Below are 19,657 nucleotides of genomic sequence, written 5' to 3' on the forward strand. Positions count from 1 at the left end.
TCAAGACAAAAGTCCACATCACATCCACTTTTAAGCTGAATCCATTGTTCATAAACATCACATGTACTTTTCTATTATGGTTACAGTCTTACTATGGAGGTTTGCAACATAGTAGCTCATATAACAAGCTGATGTGGAGGGACAAAATTTGACCTTTTGACCTCTATGTACAGTCTGAGTGATGGTTATACTTTTTAAAGTCATTAACAGTCCCACTTAACAACAGCTTCATTAATAAATCAAGTTGCAGAGCTTTAACATTTAAGTGGTGGTTGGTAGCATGAGCTGGTCTTTTGTTAATCCACAGGCAACATGCCTTTGAGCGAGTTCCCAGCTGCACAGCAGAGAAGGGCCAGGGTGAGCTTCCACTCCACGTGCCAATGAAAATCAGCTCACATGCCATTCTTCACACACACACACACACACACGGTTACTTACCTGCATTAATGTCTCAAACCCACCACAGAATACACTGGGCAGTAAGCACAGACACATTTTCAGAATCTGCTCAGCGGAATGCTAGGGACATTGAATAAGTGAGTAAACACTCAAAGCAGGCTCCCCCTCCCCACCATCCCGTTGGAGCTAGGATCCAGAATTTAAACCACATCCCAGCTCCACCAGGCTCCCACCCTTCTGCCCTCCTCCTTGCCCCAGCAAGGAATGGGGATGGGCTCCTCACCAGCTTGTTCAGGCCAGAATGCAGCATTTCAGCTGCCTCCCAGTGTAAAGGGGGTCCTGTGGTGCTGGCATTTCCCCTCAGTGGCTCTGCACACAGACACTGTGGGTGGAGAAATTCATAAAATTTCACAGCACACTTGAACAGTTCTCACAGTTCTCACTGGCCTAATCTATGCTGGGTACATCATTCCAAATTTCTGAATTGTCATAAAAGTAATTCAGTGACAATGTTAAAATCTGCTAAAGCTGCCTTAAAAACGGTTCTGGCCACCAAGGCATAGATACACTGTGGCTCCCGCACATTTTAAAACTGGTTTACCCAAACTAGTTTTAAAACCAGTTGGAACATTTTGGGAAATTTCTCCAGTATTGGAGAGAAAAGAATCTCCATGTAATTTTTCCAAAACACCAATTTCCAAATCTAATATATCCTACATCAAGGTGGGCAAACTTTTTGGCCCAAAGACCACTATGGTAAGGAAAATTATATGGATGGTCGGGTAGGAAAGGCTAGAGGAGGCTATGTCTCCCCAAACAGCCAGGTGTGATTCAGCTCCTCATCTAAGCACCCCTGCTCCTTTTCTCCTGACTGCCCACTCCAAAAGCTCTCTGCCTCCTACGCAACCCACCTGCGCCATGTGCCATCCAGGTATTAGAGGAGCTGAGGCTGTGGGGGAGAAAGGACAGAAGGGAGAGTATGGGGGTTAGCCACCCCTACTTGCTGCTCTGCCCAGGAGCTGGGCTGGCTCCTCCAAACAAGGCTATCCCAACCCTGCCCCCCAGAGGTGGTCAGGGGCCAGGCAGAAAGGTGTGACAGGCTGGAGTTTACTCCACTCTGTCCTGAAGCATGTGGCTAATTAAACTCCTGTAAACTTTAAACGAGTTCCCCTCGGCAGATTTAAAACACTTTCCAATATGCCACTGGGAAACAGTTTGAATGTTAGAGTGATTAAAGTCTGGGAAGCTTTATCAGAATGATGGACTTGAAATGGAATTTCATCTGCTGTATTCCCTTATTCAAAGTTTCACTGCACGTCAAGGGATTGGATCACTCTATGGAATGGTAACAGACATGATCTCTTCACTTTTAACTCACTGGAAGTATGAATCCAACCCAAATAACATTGTCATTTCCATTCAATGGCTGTTTGGGACTCTGTAAAAGCAATTGTGATTGTCACTTTACAAAACCTACCATAGCAACTGGGTAAAATATTAGGACAAAATGACTGCCCACCTTGTCTATCAAGAAGTCAAGTCAGGTGTTACTGCAGCAGCTTCATCTGATGAGAGACACAAGCTTTTGTGTTCATACAGAGTTCTTCTTCAGAACCTGAGTATTCTCTCTTTCACCAATAGAAGTTGGTCTGATAAAATTTTTTTACCCCTCTGTACCAGCACCAACACTGATACACACTGCATACACCTTTCTGATAGACTGAAATGGAAGACTGGACTTTTGATCACGCTATTCTCCCATCGTTATATGTGGTCAGGTCAAAACAATACCAGCAAATTGGTTTCAGGCAGGGGTGGGAAACCCCCAGCCTGCAGCTTTGCTGGATCCAGTCACTGAGGCCTGGGGCTCCTCTACCCAGAATCTGGCCCCTGAGAGGCTTAGAAAGGGTCAGAGCCCAAGCCTCTGGAGCCACAGTTAGGTAAGCCAAGGCCAGATCCACCCACGGGCTCTGCCTGGTGGGAGTAGGAAGCTCTGCTGCCACCACTCCTCCTCTCCCGGCTGGGGGAATGACAGCACCACTCTGCCTTAAACTTCTAATGCAGTTCTGATTGGCCGGAGGGATGGTGCCTGAAAGCGGCAGGAGAAAATCATCTCCAGGGAGCTTTTTGCTGTGCTGCCTTTCTGCCAGCTGGTGAAGGGGCAGCAGCGACTGCACATGGAAGTAAGTGACACACCCATCACCCAAACTCCCCTACTCCCTCCACCATGCTCCTGCACCCTCCCTGACACCCAAACCCCCACCCTTAGGCTGTTCCTGCTTTCTCACTCAGACTCCATTCCCAGGCTGCTCCTGCATCCTCCCCGCATCCTGACCCCTTCACCTCCAGCCTGCTCCTGAACATGCTCACTGCTGTCCCAGCCCAATTATGCACCTTACTCCCACCCACATTTCCCCAAACCTATCCAACTCCTGCATCCTACCTCCCAACCAGACCCCAAGACACCCACCCCCAGCTCATTCCTGCACTCTCCCTCCCCATCCCACCCTGGCTCCATGTCCCCAGCCCACTCCTGCAACCTCCTTCCTATCCAGACCCCAAACATCCACACCTCAGCCTGCTCCTGTTCCCCAGCAGCCCCCTCCCACACACTGAGCCCTCCAATTTTTGGTCCCAACTCTGGCCCCGCAGAAGAGTTAATCTGGCCTGGAGGAATCCCTGAATCTCAGTCCCCACTTCTCTACCACGCTGCCCATAGTGCTGGAGCATAAGGGAACTGAAGTGTCTCAGTCAGGGTCACATCAGTGAGTTATATGGAGGTTTCTTGGTGGGGTGGGATGTGTTTCTCACTTTTATGTGGCCCCCAGCTCATTTCTCTGTGGCTTAGGGAAAGAGAGGGAGCCCACACTAAGTGATTTACAGCAACACCAGAGTGCAGACCAATCACTTAAGAAAAAAAGCCATATTAAGGACTCTGGTCACAGATTACCAATGACCAGTACTGAGCATTCAATGTTACATGCCTGTTCTATTTGTAGAAAGCAGTACATAGGTCACTAAAGTTGACTGTGGCTAAAAGAAGTGCTTTAAAGATTATATTACATTAAATCAAGAGGTCCCTAGTCTCAATTCGGACAGCTGCCATTTCAGGTTTAAGAAAAGAAAGCTCTTTCCTTGAAAAATGTTAACGGAGTTTGTTTTTAAAAAGCTAAAACAAGAGCAATGATTTCCCATAGTTTCTGCAGACAGTACAGTCCTCAGTTAAGAGTTATGAAAGAAACAAAAACAGATGTACACAGATCAAAAGAGCAGCAAATAGAACTATGGTCAGGATATCCTGACTTAATTTTCACTGATTTCAGTGGAAACTAAGAATGTAAATATTTTTGAAGGTCTGGACCTAACTGCCTATAAATAACTTACTAACCCAACTTGTGTATACATCCTTTACCAATAAGAAAAAGCAGATATAGTCTTATACATTCTGTCTTTACAATATCAACAGCCTTTTAGACTGTTGTGTGGGATCTTGTACCTTTATCACCATACAGGCTCAGTCACAGGGGAATTATGCAATTCTACTGTGGCTCCAAATGAAGCAATTGAAGAATTCTCCCAAAACTGAGTGTCACGACACAAAACAACAGGTCATGCCACACTCTCACTGCTCCATTTCCGGTTGTGCTGCACTGGTCTTGTGTGTTCCTGCTTCTAGTTTAGAGAACATAATTTGACCACTAGGCATGCAACGTGATTTGGAAAAGCAGAGGACAGACTAACAAGTTATAGACCAACAAAAGGCCACAACTAAGAAAATCACTAAGTACGGCTCAGACCCCCTGAAAAGTACAGGTGAGGTTTTTGTGAATCTTCTAAAAGCAATTCACAGGGCTTATGTTTTGATATGAAAAAAGACATTTTTATTATCCTCTTCCTTTTATTTGTTTCTGTAAATCTCATAGGAAAAAAAAAAACAAAAACAATGGCCATACGTAACATCTACATGATTATATAAACAAACTGAAAACACGTATTTGCTTAAATTTATTCCAGGAACTTTCAAAGATATAAAGATATCAGAACTCAAAAAATATATTTCCAAGTGTTCTAAACGAGATTTTTCTAAATTTGGATTTCAAAACTGCAGGTTATGTTTCCAAAATTCTTCCATCCATGTTTCTCTAACCATCCAAATTACCTCTTGAAAATATAAAGATAAAAAAATACCTAAATTAAAACAGGTATCATGGAACTAATCAGCTCAGGACAATCAAAACACCTTGTTTTCTGCTGCAGTCCCCCACCTCTCTTATCTACATGAAAACTCTATGGGGATGCGAGTTGTCTTATTATAGCTCCTAGGGCCTTAGCATGCTTCCATGTGACTGATAACCCTTAAAGAAAAGAAAAAATAATTCAATCTCAGAAGAGACTTCAATAGTTCTAAAATATGAACCACTCTTTCACATGCACTTCCCACTATCTTAATTTTAAAACAAAACCTGTTTGAACTATTTGCAGAACCTTCAGCTTATGCATTAGACATAAATGTTGCCAGTAATAGTTGGTAGACAAAAACCCTACAAAACTAGTGATATGCAAAATACAAGATACTAGATCCTCAGCTACCAGTCAGATCCTCTCAAAGGGGATGCAACTTTTTGAGATTCACAACTAACCTGTTTAAGCCCTGAACTGTTTTGTTTTGTTTTGTTTTTAAGTGACTTGTGATAGAGGGCCTACAACTACAAAGCATCACTTGAGTAGTTAACTAAATCAGAGTTGTCCAAAAGTTTCTCTAAAATGGAGCAATCTGAGGTTGGATACGTTTATGGTACTGTAAAAGCACCTTTCCTGGAAGAAAAACAACAAGTCTTGTGGCACCTTATAGACTAACAGATATTTTGAAGCATAAGCTTTCATGGGCAAAGACCCCTTCATCAGATGAAGCAGGTCTTTGCCCACGAAAGCTTATGCTCCAAAATATCTGTTAGTCTATAAGGTGCCACAAGACTTTTTGTTGTTCTCGAAGCTACAGACTAACACGGCTACCTCTCGGATACTTGTTTTCTGGAAAAGTCACTGTCACTTCCCCTCAGATCAGATACATCTAGTGCATAAGCATATCACAAATGATTATGAATTTTCTGCTGGAAAAGTAAAAACTTGAGTAGTATTCCTAACTCCAAAGATCAATCAGCACAACTCGTGCTGTTTTGCTCTCTAGCTTCGAAAACCTTCTCCAAACATTTGAAGGATGAACACTTACACTTCACTCTGCATGGTATAATGAAGTCACACCACTGTTGGCGACAAAAGTTAAGGTCACCACTTCATAAACCACTTTCTATGTAGTGGTACATAAATCAGCACTTGGTCTTATATCAACATTGGGTGACTGGCTTTCAGAGTCTTAGTTCTATATTTAACTCAAAAATACAGAGACATACATAACCACCACTACTTGAAGCAGTAATCACACAACCATCTCTTCACCATCTCTGACTGCTATATTTCATCTCATGGATGCCTAGCGAATCAAGGAGAGAACAGTGCATCTTCTCTCACAACCAGAGAATATAATATTATAACCTTTTACTGCAAAAATTCATTTTTTCCCCACAAAATGACAGTTGTGAGGTATAAGGAAATTCAATTTTATAAACCAAAGGTACACACAGGCATTTTGAAACACTTCTTCAAGTTAGAAAGCATAGAAAAAAAATGTGACAAAAAGACTGGCAGGAAAGTTAAGTCTGAGAAAAAACAGAATAGGACAGAAAATCCTAAATGAAAGAAAAATGAGAATTTGGAAAGAACAGTAATTTCCATCACACTTTTTCTAATACACCACTCTCAATTTAAAGACAGGATTCAACAACTGAGCATGGTAAAAAACCTGAACATATCATTTACTGTATTCCTTCTTTATTGAAAAAAGGGTTTGACTACAGTTTCCATGTAACATGGTTTCTCCTTTGATCAGTTGAGGTTTGTTGCTATGTAAAATACATGGAATCACAAATTCCCTATTATAACTTCCTTGAAGCTTCAAGTACTGAAAGAGGTACTCTCCATTGGGAAGCTTCACTCAAATCTCTCATAAAATTAGTAAAATGTGACAAGAAGAAAAAACTTGAGGAAAAAAAAATGTATAGACAATTCCATTCAAGTTCTCTGTTAATCCAGAGACATACGCTATCAGAAAATTCCAAAATTCAACAAATGTGTGGTTAAATCAACTAGCTGCTGCTTTTAGACTGCAAAAATTGGCAATATCAAAACACAAACAGATACTCATTTACTAAGCATATATTTGCTTACCTTGAAAAGACAGCACACAGTTAACAGTTGATCCTTCCACATAATTTTCTGGCATAGGTGACCACAAAAATGTGTAATAGTCTCGAGCAGTACTCCAACCAACCTAAAGAAAACAACCAAAAAGAAAAAAGCTTGAGTAATAGGTTACACACAGCTAAAATAGCATGGCCTGATCTTTACATCAAAGTGTAACCTGCAAATTTGAGTTTCGCAATGCAGGGGAAAAAAAAAAAAAAATATAGCGATGTTTACAAATTAGGAATATTTAAGATGTCATAATTTTATTATGGATTTCATTATGCTGTTACCTAATGCAATAAAAGAGAGTTTTATATAAATTAAACACCAGTTTCCACCATGCATTAAATTGCAATTTGCTAAAGACATTGTAAATGCAAAAAGAAAGTATTTTAAATGTTTATATTAAGTTTTTCGTGTAACTTCTTAGATAAGATGACAACCCTAAGCCAATAGTGACTACGTATTCCAGCCACAACACAAGGCGAAATAAGCTTTAGGCAGGTAGGAGTGCTATCTCCTGCTTTGTAAAAGCAGAAATAAATTGAGGTAAGATTGATGCAGTTTCAAAACAATGGAATAGCACATCCTTAGCCAATCTCTGCAGAATACGGAGGTGTTGACTTTGCTATCCTGGAACATGGACTCTCCATGTAATTAGAAAGCATCTACTGAAAAAACTGGGATGAAATCTGGCCCATTGATTTCAACTGCATCTGTGGTTTTGTATTTGCATGTGAGGCAGTTCACTATCTCACCCGCCTTCTACTGGGAGGAATCCAGTACCACGCCCTGGTAGAAAAGATCAATTTGATGTAAGGTTTTTTTTTTTCCCACTTCTAAATATGATTTTCTTATTTCCACGTAAATCCTCTTAAAATCACTAGACAAAACTTAATTTTAAAAAAAAAGATCCCACATGATACAAACCAATAGGATTTAATGGACTTTTCCTGCATTCCAGATCTATGTATTCTATTTTATGGGACAAAAATTCCCTTTCTAATTATCAAACCCATGATCTCAGAGTAATGGGCACAAATTAATAGCATAATGAAAAATAAGGAAACGTATCCAGTTGCACCTATTTTTCCTATTATAGGATCAAAAGTCTTACTACCTAGCCAAAATTCTGATGACATCGGCCTTATGTGAATGTGTGAGGGGACATCTCTTATTTTAAAGCAGTGGTGAGCAACCCATGAGAACATTCAATCGGTTGGAGTTCTGTGTATGGCCCAAAAGACATTTTGATTACTGTTGCTCATGTCCAGGGTTGCTAGACTCTGCTGGTTTCTGTCCAGGGTGGATATAAATAGATTTAAAAAAAATTAAATAAAAAATGCTAAATTTCTCACTTTAACAGTTACTATTAAATCTCATCACAAACATGCTACACATGCACTTATAGTCTCATACAAATAAATTAATGGTTAATGGCTCTAGTCCAGAGGTCAGCAATGCCCAGCACAGGTGCCAAAAGTGGCACGCAAGCTGATTTTCATCAGCATTCAAGATGGGAGATCAACCCTGCTCCTCCTCCCCCATGCAGCCAGGAGTTTTCTCAAAGCCACACCCGCTATGGATTAACAAAAGACCAGGTAATGCTACCAACCACTACTTAAACAATAAAGCTCTGCAACTATTTATTAATGAAGCTGTTGGAAGTAGAACTATTAGTGACTTTAAAAAGTATCACAAGCTTGCGCCTCACACAAAGGTCAAAAGCACAGATTTCAGCACATAAGAAAAGTTGCAGACCACTGCTCTAGTCCGTCTAGCCTAACAGTTCTTGCTTCCTATGAGTTCTGCGCTGTTGATATCTGTTTCTCAGATGACTAAAAGGCAACATGCACAAAGACAGACAAGCTGGATAAGACTGTTTTTGTTTTGTGCTTACATGGTGGTGGACTTTGACCAAGCACGGCAGAGGGGCTAGTTAAAACAAATGTCTTAAGATGGAGATGATACATAGGAAAGGACAGAGGTAGCACAGAAAGGAACAGTGGAGTGGACAAGAAAAAAAGAAGGAAGAAATTCAAAACACGTATAGCTTATTATATTCCCCCCCACTTAACCCACAGAAAAACTGTCACGGCTTCTGGACATAAGAAAGATGCTATCAGGGAATATATTTTGAAGAAATTTCTTCCTTTGTTTAAAAAAAAAAGTTTTAAATGTAAGCACTGGAAGAAGATGCAGGGCCTAGTTGCAAGAATGAAACATTGTAAGGACAACTGCTTATTGGGAGAAAATTATGTGGATCAACTGATTAGTAACAAATAATTCCTTCTCAATGCATCGTTCTTGAAGACTCTCTCTATGCCTTTTATTACAAGTATGATTCCACAAATGAACTCCCAGGCTGTCCCCTGTGTTGGATGTTGCTAGAGGAAAAAAAAAGTTGGACTTGGCTAATCCTTATGGCTTATACCTTCCTGGAGAAAATAAATCTCAACTAATAAATCCAACAAGAAATTCTCAATAACTTTGCTTAAGCATGATGTTTTTACATTAGCTTAGGAGAATCAATAATATCTATGTGGTATGCTTATTCTTTGATGATTTTAACATATACTGAACAAAACAGACAACAAAACCAAGCATTACCCTTTGGAAGCGGCGTTCTTTATAATTCTGTATTAAAACACAGACCAAGGATAAGATTTCTAAATGTGACATGACCTCATATTTCAATATGATTTTAAAATTTAGAAAAAGGTTACATTATATGAAAAACACTGTTCAGTTTCCCTACCATATTCTGCTGAAGGTGCTTTTCAGTCACCTATAGGCTATTACTTTAAATAACTAGTTACCATTATACAACCAGATACTAAATTAAGATTTTTGCTTCTTCAGACCAACTTTTTTTTTTTTTTTTTTTTAAAACCCACTTCTTTTAATGGGAGAATGATGTCATCTTTGAAATTTAGAAATTGATTCCTTAATGACCAGTTTTCAGTTTCACAGTAACTAAAATAGCTTCTAATTTTTCTAACATTTCCAAGTGTAAAACAAATGCTCGGAAGAACTGAAGTAAACTTCTTCATTGTGCTCTAGGTCATTTTATAGAAGTTATTTTGAACAGCTCATCACTTTAATTGGCAGTTCTTGCAGATGAATATTACATAGCATACTGCTTTTTAGCATGAATCAGCACAATTTTAAGAGGAGTGAATAGGGAAAATAGAAGGATAGAGTGTCTTCTCTATTTTCCTGTCTTGAAATCAATTATTTTCTAAGTACGAGAGTATCCTCCTACTACTCAGTTGCCATATGCCGATCTGTAAACATGTTTACACATCCTGAAACTATTTTAAATTAGTGTTTATACATATTTCATTTTTATCTATCAAAATTAGAGACCAGATATTCAATAGAAGAAAAGATTAAGGACAGCTTAGATACAAACAAGAGACATGTAGAGTACAGGCAAATTAATCAAGCTCACTCCTGCACCTCACCCTGCATTTCCCTCCATCTCCCCAGCAACCCCCCAACCCCCATGCACTAAATTCTTTTTTGTCCCCACCCCAGAACCTATGGGTTCCCACAAAATTGACTAACCTCAGTTGGTGTCCACATGGGGGGGGGGGGAGACGCGTTATTTTGCTTCTCACTTGTATGTGGCTCCTGACTGATTTTTCTGTGGATCAGTGGCCTCCATCCCAAAAAAAGGTTCTCCACCCCTGAATTAACTCCATTTTGTGGCACGCACACACAGGGGCCAGATCCTGAAGTCTCTATATAGGGAACAGTTCTATGAACTACAGTGGGAGTTTTTAAAAGGTGGGGCAGCAGGATTAGATCCTAAATTTTCATAAGTAGTATTACCAATAGAAGAGCAAGTCAAGAAGGAGGTACATATCTAGTAATCGAAATAATGTAAGTAACATTTGTCTCACAAAAGGACTTCTGATTAATCACTTATTTTATCATTTTGGAAAATCCTCTTTAAAATCTAGCTTGGAGGTAACAGTGCATCTTACAACCACAGGTATCAAAGAGGTAGCCGTGTTAGTCTGAACCTGCAAAAGCAACGAGGGGTCCGGTGGCACCTTATAGACTAACAGAAATGTATGAGCATAAGCTATCGTGGGCAAAGATACATCACCTGCATCATTCATTATGGTATATTGCTTGATAGAAAATACCTACTACTTTCTATGTTCAGCTGATACATCAAAATACGTCCTGCATCTGACGAAGTAGGTCTTGGCCCACAAAAGCTTATCCTCATACATTTCTGTTAGTCTATAAGGTGCCACAGGACCCCTCGTTTCTTTTACAACCACAAGACACTCTCGTATCATCGTAATCCTCTCTATGGAAACAGATTACACTGCCACAGACATGAGGATTATAAAAACATCATAATGCATCCCAGTGCTGACCTGGATATGACCTCTTCACAGTGGCCTTTGTATGTCCTTTGAAAGAAAGCCAATAGCCTTCTGAACATAAACTAAAAATGGAAATATACATTTGAGGAGAGTAGTGTAGGAAAAACCTTAAATACTCATCTAAAACCAATTTACAAATACAACAGTGGAAACTATCACACAGGAAGACATAGTCCCATGTTTCCTTTAGAACATTTGTTAACCCACACTAAGGTTAAGGCTACATTTGAGGGTCATCAAAGTCTTAGTCCTAGAAGCAGAGTGGACTGTAGTGTCTTTATTTCTCAATCAGTCACAGTGGTGGGGCAGGAATACTGCTCCCCACTAGGAAGGAAGGCAGAAAGGACACACAGAGAAGGTGGTCTATCTGCCTGCTGGTCAATTCATGAGGAATTACCCTCACTATGGTTCATGTAGCCCAGTGGTTCACCAGCTATGGGTCATGACTCAAAAATGGGTCACAATAGCTGGCAGATTTGCTAGAGCCCAGGGCCAAAGTTCAAACCAGACAGATTCAACCTTAGGTGTCACGGCAAAGGGTTACAGCCATAGCCCTGCAGCTTGGAGCTGAAACCCTTAGGCTTTTTCCCTCCAAGCACCAGAGCTCAAGCAGGCTCAGACTTCAGTCTCCTCTGCTGGGATCATGTAGTAATTTTTGTTCTCAACACCTGCCATTTGATAGCCCAGATTCAATTTGTGTGACATCCTTCTGTAATTCTTCACAGTCAGCTTTGTACTTATCTTGAATGAGGTTTTGAGTTGACTGGCACATATAAAGCACTGGCAGTTGCAGCACTGCTCACAGGCCATGTCTGAGCTTACTAAAAACTTCAAAATGGCCATGTTAATGGCCAAATTGAAGAATACTAATGAGGTGCTGAAATGCATATTCAGCGCCTCATTAGCATGCCGCCAGCTGCAGCACTTTGAAAGTGCCACAGTTCACTCACCCATGGCTCGTCTACACTGGGGTCCTTTTCAAAAGGATCCTGCCAACATCGAAATCCCCTTATTCCTATCAACTGCCAGTCTGGCCAAAACCTCATTCAAAATAATTAAGTCAAAAGCTGACTGCAAAGAATTGCAGAAGGATGTCCACAAAACTTGTATCTGGGCTACCAAAGGGCAGGTGAAAGTCAGTGCTGATTAAGCAAAGTAATACATATTGGAAAATAAAACCCAAGCTAAACATACAAAATAATGGAATCTAAATTAACTGTTACCACTCAAGAAAAAAGATCTTGGCATTACTGTGGATAGTTGTGTGAAAACACTCAGCTTTTTTGACCGCTGCTGTGCTCTAACAATATTAGAAACCATTAGGAAAGGGATAGATAATAAAACAAAAGATGTATTACCACTTTCAAAGTGCCGTGGCCAACAGCATACTAACGAGGCGCTGAATATGCATTTCAGCACCTCACTACTATTCTTCAAATGTGGCCTTTAGCATGGCCAAGTGTATACGTAGCCACAGACTGCAGCAGTGAAACCAGTTGTGTCCCCCACACTTTCAACTGCCAATACAGTAGCATGACCACACCTGTATGACATTCAGAAGAGTGTTCCTGGGCAGCTATTGCAGGAAGCCCCTATTTCTCTTCTGCTGCTGAAGCTTCTGGGAAGGCCAGGGCATTCTGAGTCTTGTCCCAATGCAACATGGTGCATCACTTTGCATTCCAGCAACGCTGTGCAACCATCCACATCTGGCACCAAATTTCAATGCCTTTTGAGCTGCACACTCTGCCTCCTTAGTTTGTGGGAATGGATCCTGCACTGCTGAAGAAAATGCTGATAATATAACATGAATAAGTGTAGTCATTCCTAAAGCTGAAAAAGGGGCAAAGAAGAGTCAGGCACTAAGCTTGCCATACATCATACACAGAATGCAGATTTCTTGTAGCATTCACAGGGGTGCTGACTGACCACAGTGAACTCCACTTTTAGGCTTGGGAAACAAGCATTGAGTGATAGGATCACCTCATGCAAGTCTGGGATGATGAGCATTGGCTACAGCACTTTCAGATTAGGAAAAACACATTCAAGAGATTGTGTGATAAACTCACCCTCACCCTGAAGTGCCAGGATACAAGAATGAGACTAGTCTACCAGATTAGTCCAGACAGCTACTGATAGGTCACCAATCAGTTTGGGATGGGAAAGTTAACCAGCGGGATCATGTTGATTGAAGTATGCAGAGCCCATCAATAGCATCCTACTCCAAAAGGCTGAGCAACATGTATGAAGCTGTGGATTGCTTTGCACAGATGGGCTTCCCCAACTATAGAGGGGCAATACATTGCACACATATTCCAATTCTGGCACCAGACCACCTAACCTCCAAATACATTAACTGGAAGGGGTTTTGCTCCGGAGTTCTCCAGGCACTTGCAGATTACCAAAGGCATTTTGCCAACATTAATGCCGACTGGTCCAGAAATGTGCATGGCACACACAACTTATGGAACACCTGGCCTGCTCAAGAAGCTGCAAATGGGGACTTGCTTCCTGGACAAGATAACTTTGGGGAAAATCCAAATGCCCACTGTGGTCCTGGGAGACCTCACCTACTCCTTAATAATACAGTTGATGAAGTCATACACTGGAAGCCTTCACTGCAGTGATTTATGAACAGGCTGAGCAGGTGCAGAATGGCCATGGACTGTGCTTTTGGCTGTTTAAAAGCCCACTGGCAATGTCTGTATGGGAAGATCAACCTGGCCAACATCATCATCATCCCTATGCTTATCAACGTATGTTGTATTCTCCATAATACTTTTTTGAAGGGCAGAGCGAAAGCTTTACCAAGGGTTGAACTGCTGACACTGAGAGCTTAGAGGCCGAGTCTGAACAGCTGAAGGCTAGGGCTAAAAGGGAAGCACAGGACTTGGAGGATGAAACACAGCAATATTCGTTGCCAAGCACAGGAATGCAATGGCTGTAAGGCTAGTGGGGGACTCTTGGTCCCTTTGATGCACTTGGTACAATAACACCTGTTGCTTTGCTAGGATTTTCTTGTTTGTCTTCATATACTGGAATAAAGAATTCTTTCAAACTCAATAACTTAATTTATTAAAATCAACAACTGTAGAACTCATGCAGCATGGAACACCTGTAGTTAATGGACCCTGGGGAAAAAATTATGAAGTGAGGCCGCAGTCGCTTTACAGATTTGTGTATGCCTATGTATCATGTGCTACAATGCCGTCTGATATGCTGTGCAATAAGGGCTACAGTTCAGTTGGGGTAAACCACGCAGGAACAAAGGTGGAGTGTATTAGGTGCCTGTAACGGTCTACAGGATTCAGTGAAGGGGCAGCATGTGAAATGCAGCTGACATCAGCTGCTGACAGGACAGCAGCCACGATGTGCCCCCCTACCCTCACTAACACATGTAAAACAATTTTGGAACACCAGCTGCAGGTGATGTGATCTGGAGCTGCTCATTCTACAGTGCTAGAAGCACCTGAGGCATGAGTTTGGCACTCCAAAATGCTCAAGAGCCACTCCGTGGCTCCATTCTGGCCTTCAGCATTTTCTTTTTACTGCCTGCTCTCAATGCCTCCACTACTTTTAAGAACAAAAAGCAGTCAAGTAGCACCTTAAAGACTCCCTCTGTTTCTTTTTTTTAGCAGCAGCCTGTAGCATAACATCACACATCATGTAATCTTTACTTCTCTGAGAATGCTTCCTTGCCCTGCGCAGGCACTCAGAAGGAAATAAGGAAAACTGGGATCCTAAGGTTAAACCCATGAAGTTAAAATGCTGTATTTTACAGGGGGATCACTGTTAACACTAGACAGAGCACAGACACCTCCCAGTTTAAACACACACATTGTTCACATATCACTGGCTAGCTGTCCCAGGATGTGCCCACATAAGAAAAGACACCCACCACCAAAATGGTAAATTAACCACTGGAGCAGGGGATTTCACTGGGGCCTTAGTGTAGTCTGGGCAGGTGTGTCTTGGGGACAGCAAGCAGGGTAGGGTGTTTTATATTCACTAATGTCCACACATTTTCCACAGGCTGGGGTAAATCCTGGAAGATATTGCACTGCTGAGGGTGAGAGGGGAAGCAAAGGAGGGTCTGTCCTGACCCTCACATGGCCTGCCTATGTGCAGCAACAGTCCCATTCCCAGTTAAAGCACAGATCATCATCTTTATTGGGACAACAAACACAGAAGCTTTGTCACGGAACCAACAAAGGCAAATAGCCCTGCATCTCCATGACACTTCAAATGAGATCCAAGAGGCCAACTACCATGAAGCAAGAGTCCATCAACACCTTGCTCTCTACATTGGACTAGCCCTGTGTTGCTATTAGCAGACACACCTCACATGACCATCTGTCCCGTTTTAACCAGGACTGACCATTTTTTTAAACTCCCTGAAAAGCACCCCGGGTATTTGTTTTAAATTCCAGGGTGATTGTCCCATATGCTGCAACAGGAGCTGTCTGTTGAAGAGCCAGCTGGAGAAGATGAATGGGTTATTTAAACAGACTGTTTAAACACACTGTTGCCAGCAGCCCTGAGGCAATAGTGGGGCTGGACAAGAGGTCAGGATGCATGGCTGCTTGTGCACTCTGACACTGCCAGAGAAAGACAGAGGAGGCTGTGTCTCAGATGTTCCCCCCACCCTCTCAAAACACAGCTGGCATGTAATAGGATTGGGATAGGGAGAGCAAGGCCCTATGGCAGCGAACAAGGAGCAGCCACTCTGGGGGAAAGTGGGGACAGCTGCTAAGGGTTGCACTTAGCTTGGTACCCCACAGGCAGCAGCAAACAGGCAAGTCTCTGCAGTAAAGGGCAGCTTGACCCAGGCCAGGAGTTAGGTGGGGGATCCTGAGCTTGGAGGAGTCCCATGAAGGATGGGGCACAGGGCTCAGGAAGGAGCAGAGGCAGGAAGAAGGGGACAGGAAAGGTCAATCATGGAGGCAGGCTGGTAGAACTGGATTAACCCTTCTGGATGCCAGGGCTGTAAGATTCTGAGGCCCCCTTGGATCTGGGATAAGCACAAAAATAATGGGTTCAGAATATGGGAGGGGTGTGCTCCAGACAGGGATGTGAGATGGGTTGAGGGTGTTCTGGATAGGAGTACATGCTCTGAGTTAAGCTTGGGATGAAGAGGTTGGGGTGCAGCAGAAAGGAGCTCCAGACTGAGGCCCAGGGTTTGGAGTGTGGGAGGGGATTCAGCCTGGCTCAGACAGATGCAGGTAAAGGGGGCAAGTGCCAAGGACCCTTAATTTAAAAGGGCCTGGGAGCCCCAGACCCTTTTGAATTGCTCAGGCAGGTAGAACCTCCCCCCCCCTCACCGGGGAAGCTAACCCCCTGATCCAATCTTTCTGCGTGGGTCATCTTTGAAAGGCCAGAGCCACAGCAACCAGCCCTTCAAGAAGAGGTGGAAGAAACAGGGAGTCTGGCTGCTTCACTTTGCATAGGGGTTAAAGAGGGAACACATTTTTTTAAAACATAAATCTTCTGGAGTTTTGTAGCTACCTGAAAACGGATGAATAATTGTTTTTAAAAACAAATCTGTTATTTTACTAATTGATGCATGGTAAATTAAAAACTGGAAGAACTTTACCATGGATCTTGTTTGACTTTTCAGTTAGATTTCCAGATAAATGATTTCAATCAAGTTTTAGCATTTGCTTGGGAAGAGATATTTGAACCTCTGGGCCACAGCCCTTATTTTCATCTGGCCCTGCCCTGGGGAATGGGAGAGTTAGGTAGGCTAGGACAACAGAGTGGAAGGAGGAAGGGATGGTCCACAGGCAGCAGCTAGGAAACAAACAAGCACCATAATTTACCTGTTGCAAAGCCAGGGACTCAAGTGAAATTTAAATGGGGGGGGGGAGAGGGCGTAAAATTGGCCTAGTAGGTTTCATTCTATTTTTATACTCTTGCAAAAATATCAAATGGCTTACACTGTTCCAGAACCCAGCCCCAGGGCTCCTCCCTGCTCCCAGCCTCTTGTCCCAACTCCCACCCTCCTGCACACACACAGAGCCCTGATTTCCTCTAGCTCACCTTGCATACCGCAGCCCTTCCCCACATACCTCCAGACCCCTGATCCGGCTTCCGCATCTCTCTCTCACTACCAGCCTTCACACTAGCAGCCCACTCTGGAGGACAGCAAGATGAGGACAAGGCAGGCACTTCTTCACACTAACCACCACTGAATTTCATTTTCACCTGTTTTTGTTATAACAACGCAGTACATCATTTAAATGGGTGCTCAGTCAATGTAACATTATTTTGAATGTTTACACTTCATAGTTCTAATGGATTAGTATTGCACTTGCTTAACTCCAAGCGATTTTAACAGTTGGCCTGTATTTCACATCAGGAAATATGGTCACCCTCTACAGATCCCATCCTATTTTCTGCAGCCCTCCCACCCCAAGAACTCTTCAGCCTGCTTCCAAAACTCAAAGCCATTTACAAGGCACAGTCTGATTTTTGTGCTTCCTCAACCCTGGACTGTTACAGCAGGCTAGCCTACTCCATGGTAAAATATAGCTTCTCACCACATGCATCAGTGGATGCAGAGCCATTATCTGGATCTGGACCCCTCCCCTTGCCCTCAGCCCTCCTGGCTCGGTTCTCTCTCAGATGGCCTATAAGGGCCCACAGTATCCAGACAGGTCTTCAAAGCAGATGTGGGGTTGCCTCAAACTATTTCATCCAGTTCTTTTAAGTGCTGGCAGGTTATAAGGCAGCATTGATACTATTATGTCTCCTGCACCGTCTGGTAGGCCGTTCTCAGTTCCTTCGCTTTGATCCTACACTGCAGCACGTCCTCGTCATGGTCCCTTTTGATCATGAAGCTCAAGATCTGTCTATGGCTGGTACAAATCTGGGACTGAATAGACTCCTCTCCCCAAACACTGATAAGGTCCAGCACCTCATCCTAGCTCCAAGATAGGGACATCCTGACACATGGAGCAGACTAGCCACCAAGAAAGGTGCACTGAGAGCACACTGCACATGCCCAAGTAAAACAGGAAGAGGATTTTCAAAACAGAAGACATGCAAAGGTCTGAAAGTTGGTAACCTGAGAAGATGGCAGTAGAGTTTAAATTGATGACCTCCACTTCACCCCAAATAAAGAGCTCATGCACATTCCATTGCACTGATCAACTCAAGTGAAATATCAGAATTTTTGTTTACCAAAGCTACACACACTGAACACCTTCAAGTGTTAAAACAAATACTGAAGGGAAAAATACACAGTTTAGTTATTGCATTTAGTAGTTCCTTATGTGTAATTGGCTCACCTCTCACATGCAAGCACCATTTCAAACAGGTGCTGCTTTGAGGAAAGCTCATTTGCTTCCCCTAGCCCTAGAAAAGTACTGTTCTGACTCTCAGAAAGCATTAGTTCTCCTTTTGGCACAATACTGTTGCAACATATTGTCCTCATCTATACCAGGTAACCTCACAAAAGTAATTCCAGGCAACAGACATTCAAATGAACCAATGCTAACACCTGTGGACTTTAGTAAAGTTCAATACACAGCAGGTGACAGGTTATTAGTGAATGACCATCATTAGAGCCTTCTAAAAGCAAGAATGACTGATATAACTTTCATCTTGCAGAAAGAAAACTATTATACCTATAATCTGGGTGTCCCAGATCTGGGAGTACCTGAGGTTCAGACACTAGCAGCATAGGAGGAAGCAGCTCTGGGTACCACCTCCCCACCCCCCGCTTGGGAAACAGCAGTGTAGTGAAGAGCTCATTCAGAAGCTTTTCCTCCACTGCTCCCATAGTGGCAGGAGGCATGAAATTATGTATGCCCCCAGAAGCAGGGAACAAAGTAATGATCTTTGCCCAATCCCCTCACACCCCAACCACAAAGTGCTCTCCAGGACCTGGAAAACTACATAATCCGTATATCCTATTTCCCAAGTTTGCCAGACTAAACATGTTTAGATAGACATTGTAAACTCCACCTGAGCAAAGCCCTTCACCACATGCTTACTAAACATATGAAAACAGGATGAAGTTTAATAAGGATAAATGCGAAGTACTCCACTTAGGAAGTAACGATCAGCTTCACACATATAGAAAGGGAAAGGAGTACTGTGGAGAGGAAAGCAGAACACACAAAGCTGACAAAGACACTGCTCAGTGGTGTCATAGTACAGGTCAGTGGCATTAGAGTCAAGCTGAGTTGCAGCAGACAATGCCTGACTTCCAGCAACAGCAAGCGGCAAAGCAGAGTGAGGCCACAGCAAAGGTTGTAATGGCAGCTATGGAGCAAATGGTTGTCCTGCGCCTTCTGCTGCAGTCGCAGAGGGACTCCCAACACAGTACTGCAGGAGCCGATACCTACTGCCCAGAGTCCACTGAACAGAAGTCACCAATCCCACCCGTCACTGTGGTCCCCGAACACAGAGGCAGGGTGAGGAGAGCCTGCTGATCTAGCCCCAAGCACCACTGTAAATGGCTATTCAAGCACCCCTTGAAAAAGCTTCTTTTCCATTGCACTTAAACCTCTCCCTTCCCTCTCCCCCTGCCCCCAAAATAAAATCAC

The 19,657-nt window shown here is 42.7% G+C and overlaps 1 protein-coding gene across 2 annotated transcripts in view; it reads right to left on the reverse strand.

Annotated features, from left to right (window-relative positions):
* Positions 1-19,657, reverse strand: part of TAX1BP1 (Tax1 binding protein 1) — a 112,516-nt gene that overhangs the window by 77,740 nt on the left and 15,119 nt on the right. For both annotated transcript variants that reach the window (XM_074984571.1, XM_074984572.1), the window contains exon 3: positions 6,685-6,787. In XM_074984571.1, the coding sequence (XP_074840672.1) occupies positions 6,685-6,787 (103 nt within the window). The remainder of the gene's footprint in view (positions 1-6,684; positions 6,788-19,657) is intronic.

This window comes from Carettochelys insculpta, chromosome 2 (genome assembly GCF_033958435.1).
Source record: "Carettochelys insculpta isolate YL-2023 chromosome 2, ASM3395843v1, whole genome shotgun sequence".
NCBI classification, from domain to species: Eukaryota; Metazoa; Chordata; order Testudines; family Carettochelyidae; genus Carettochelys; species Carettochelys insculpta.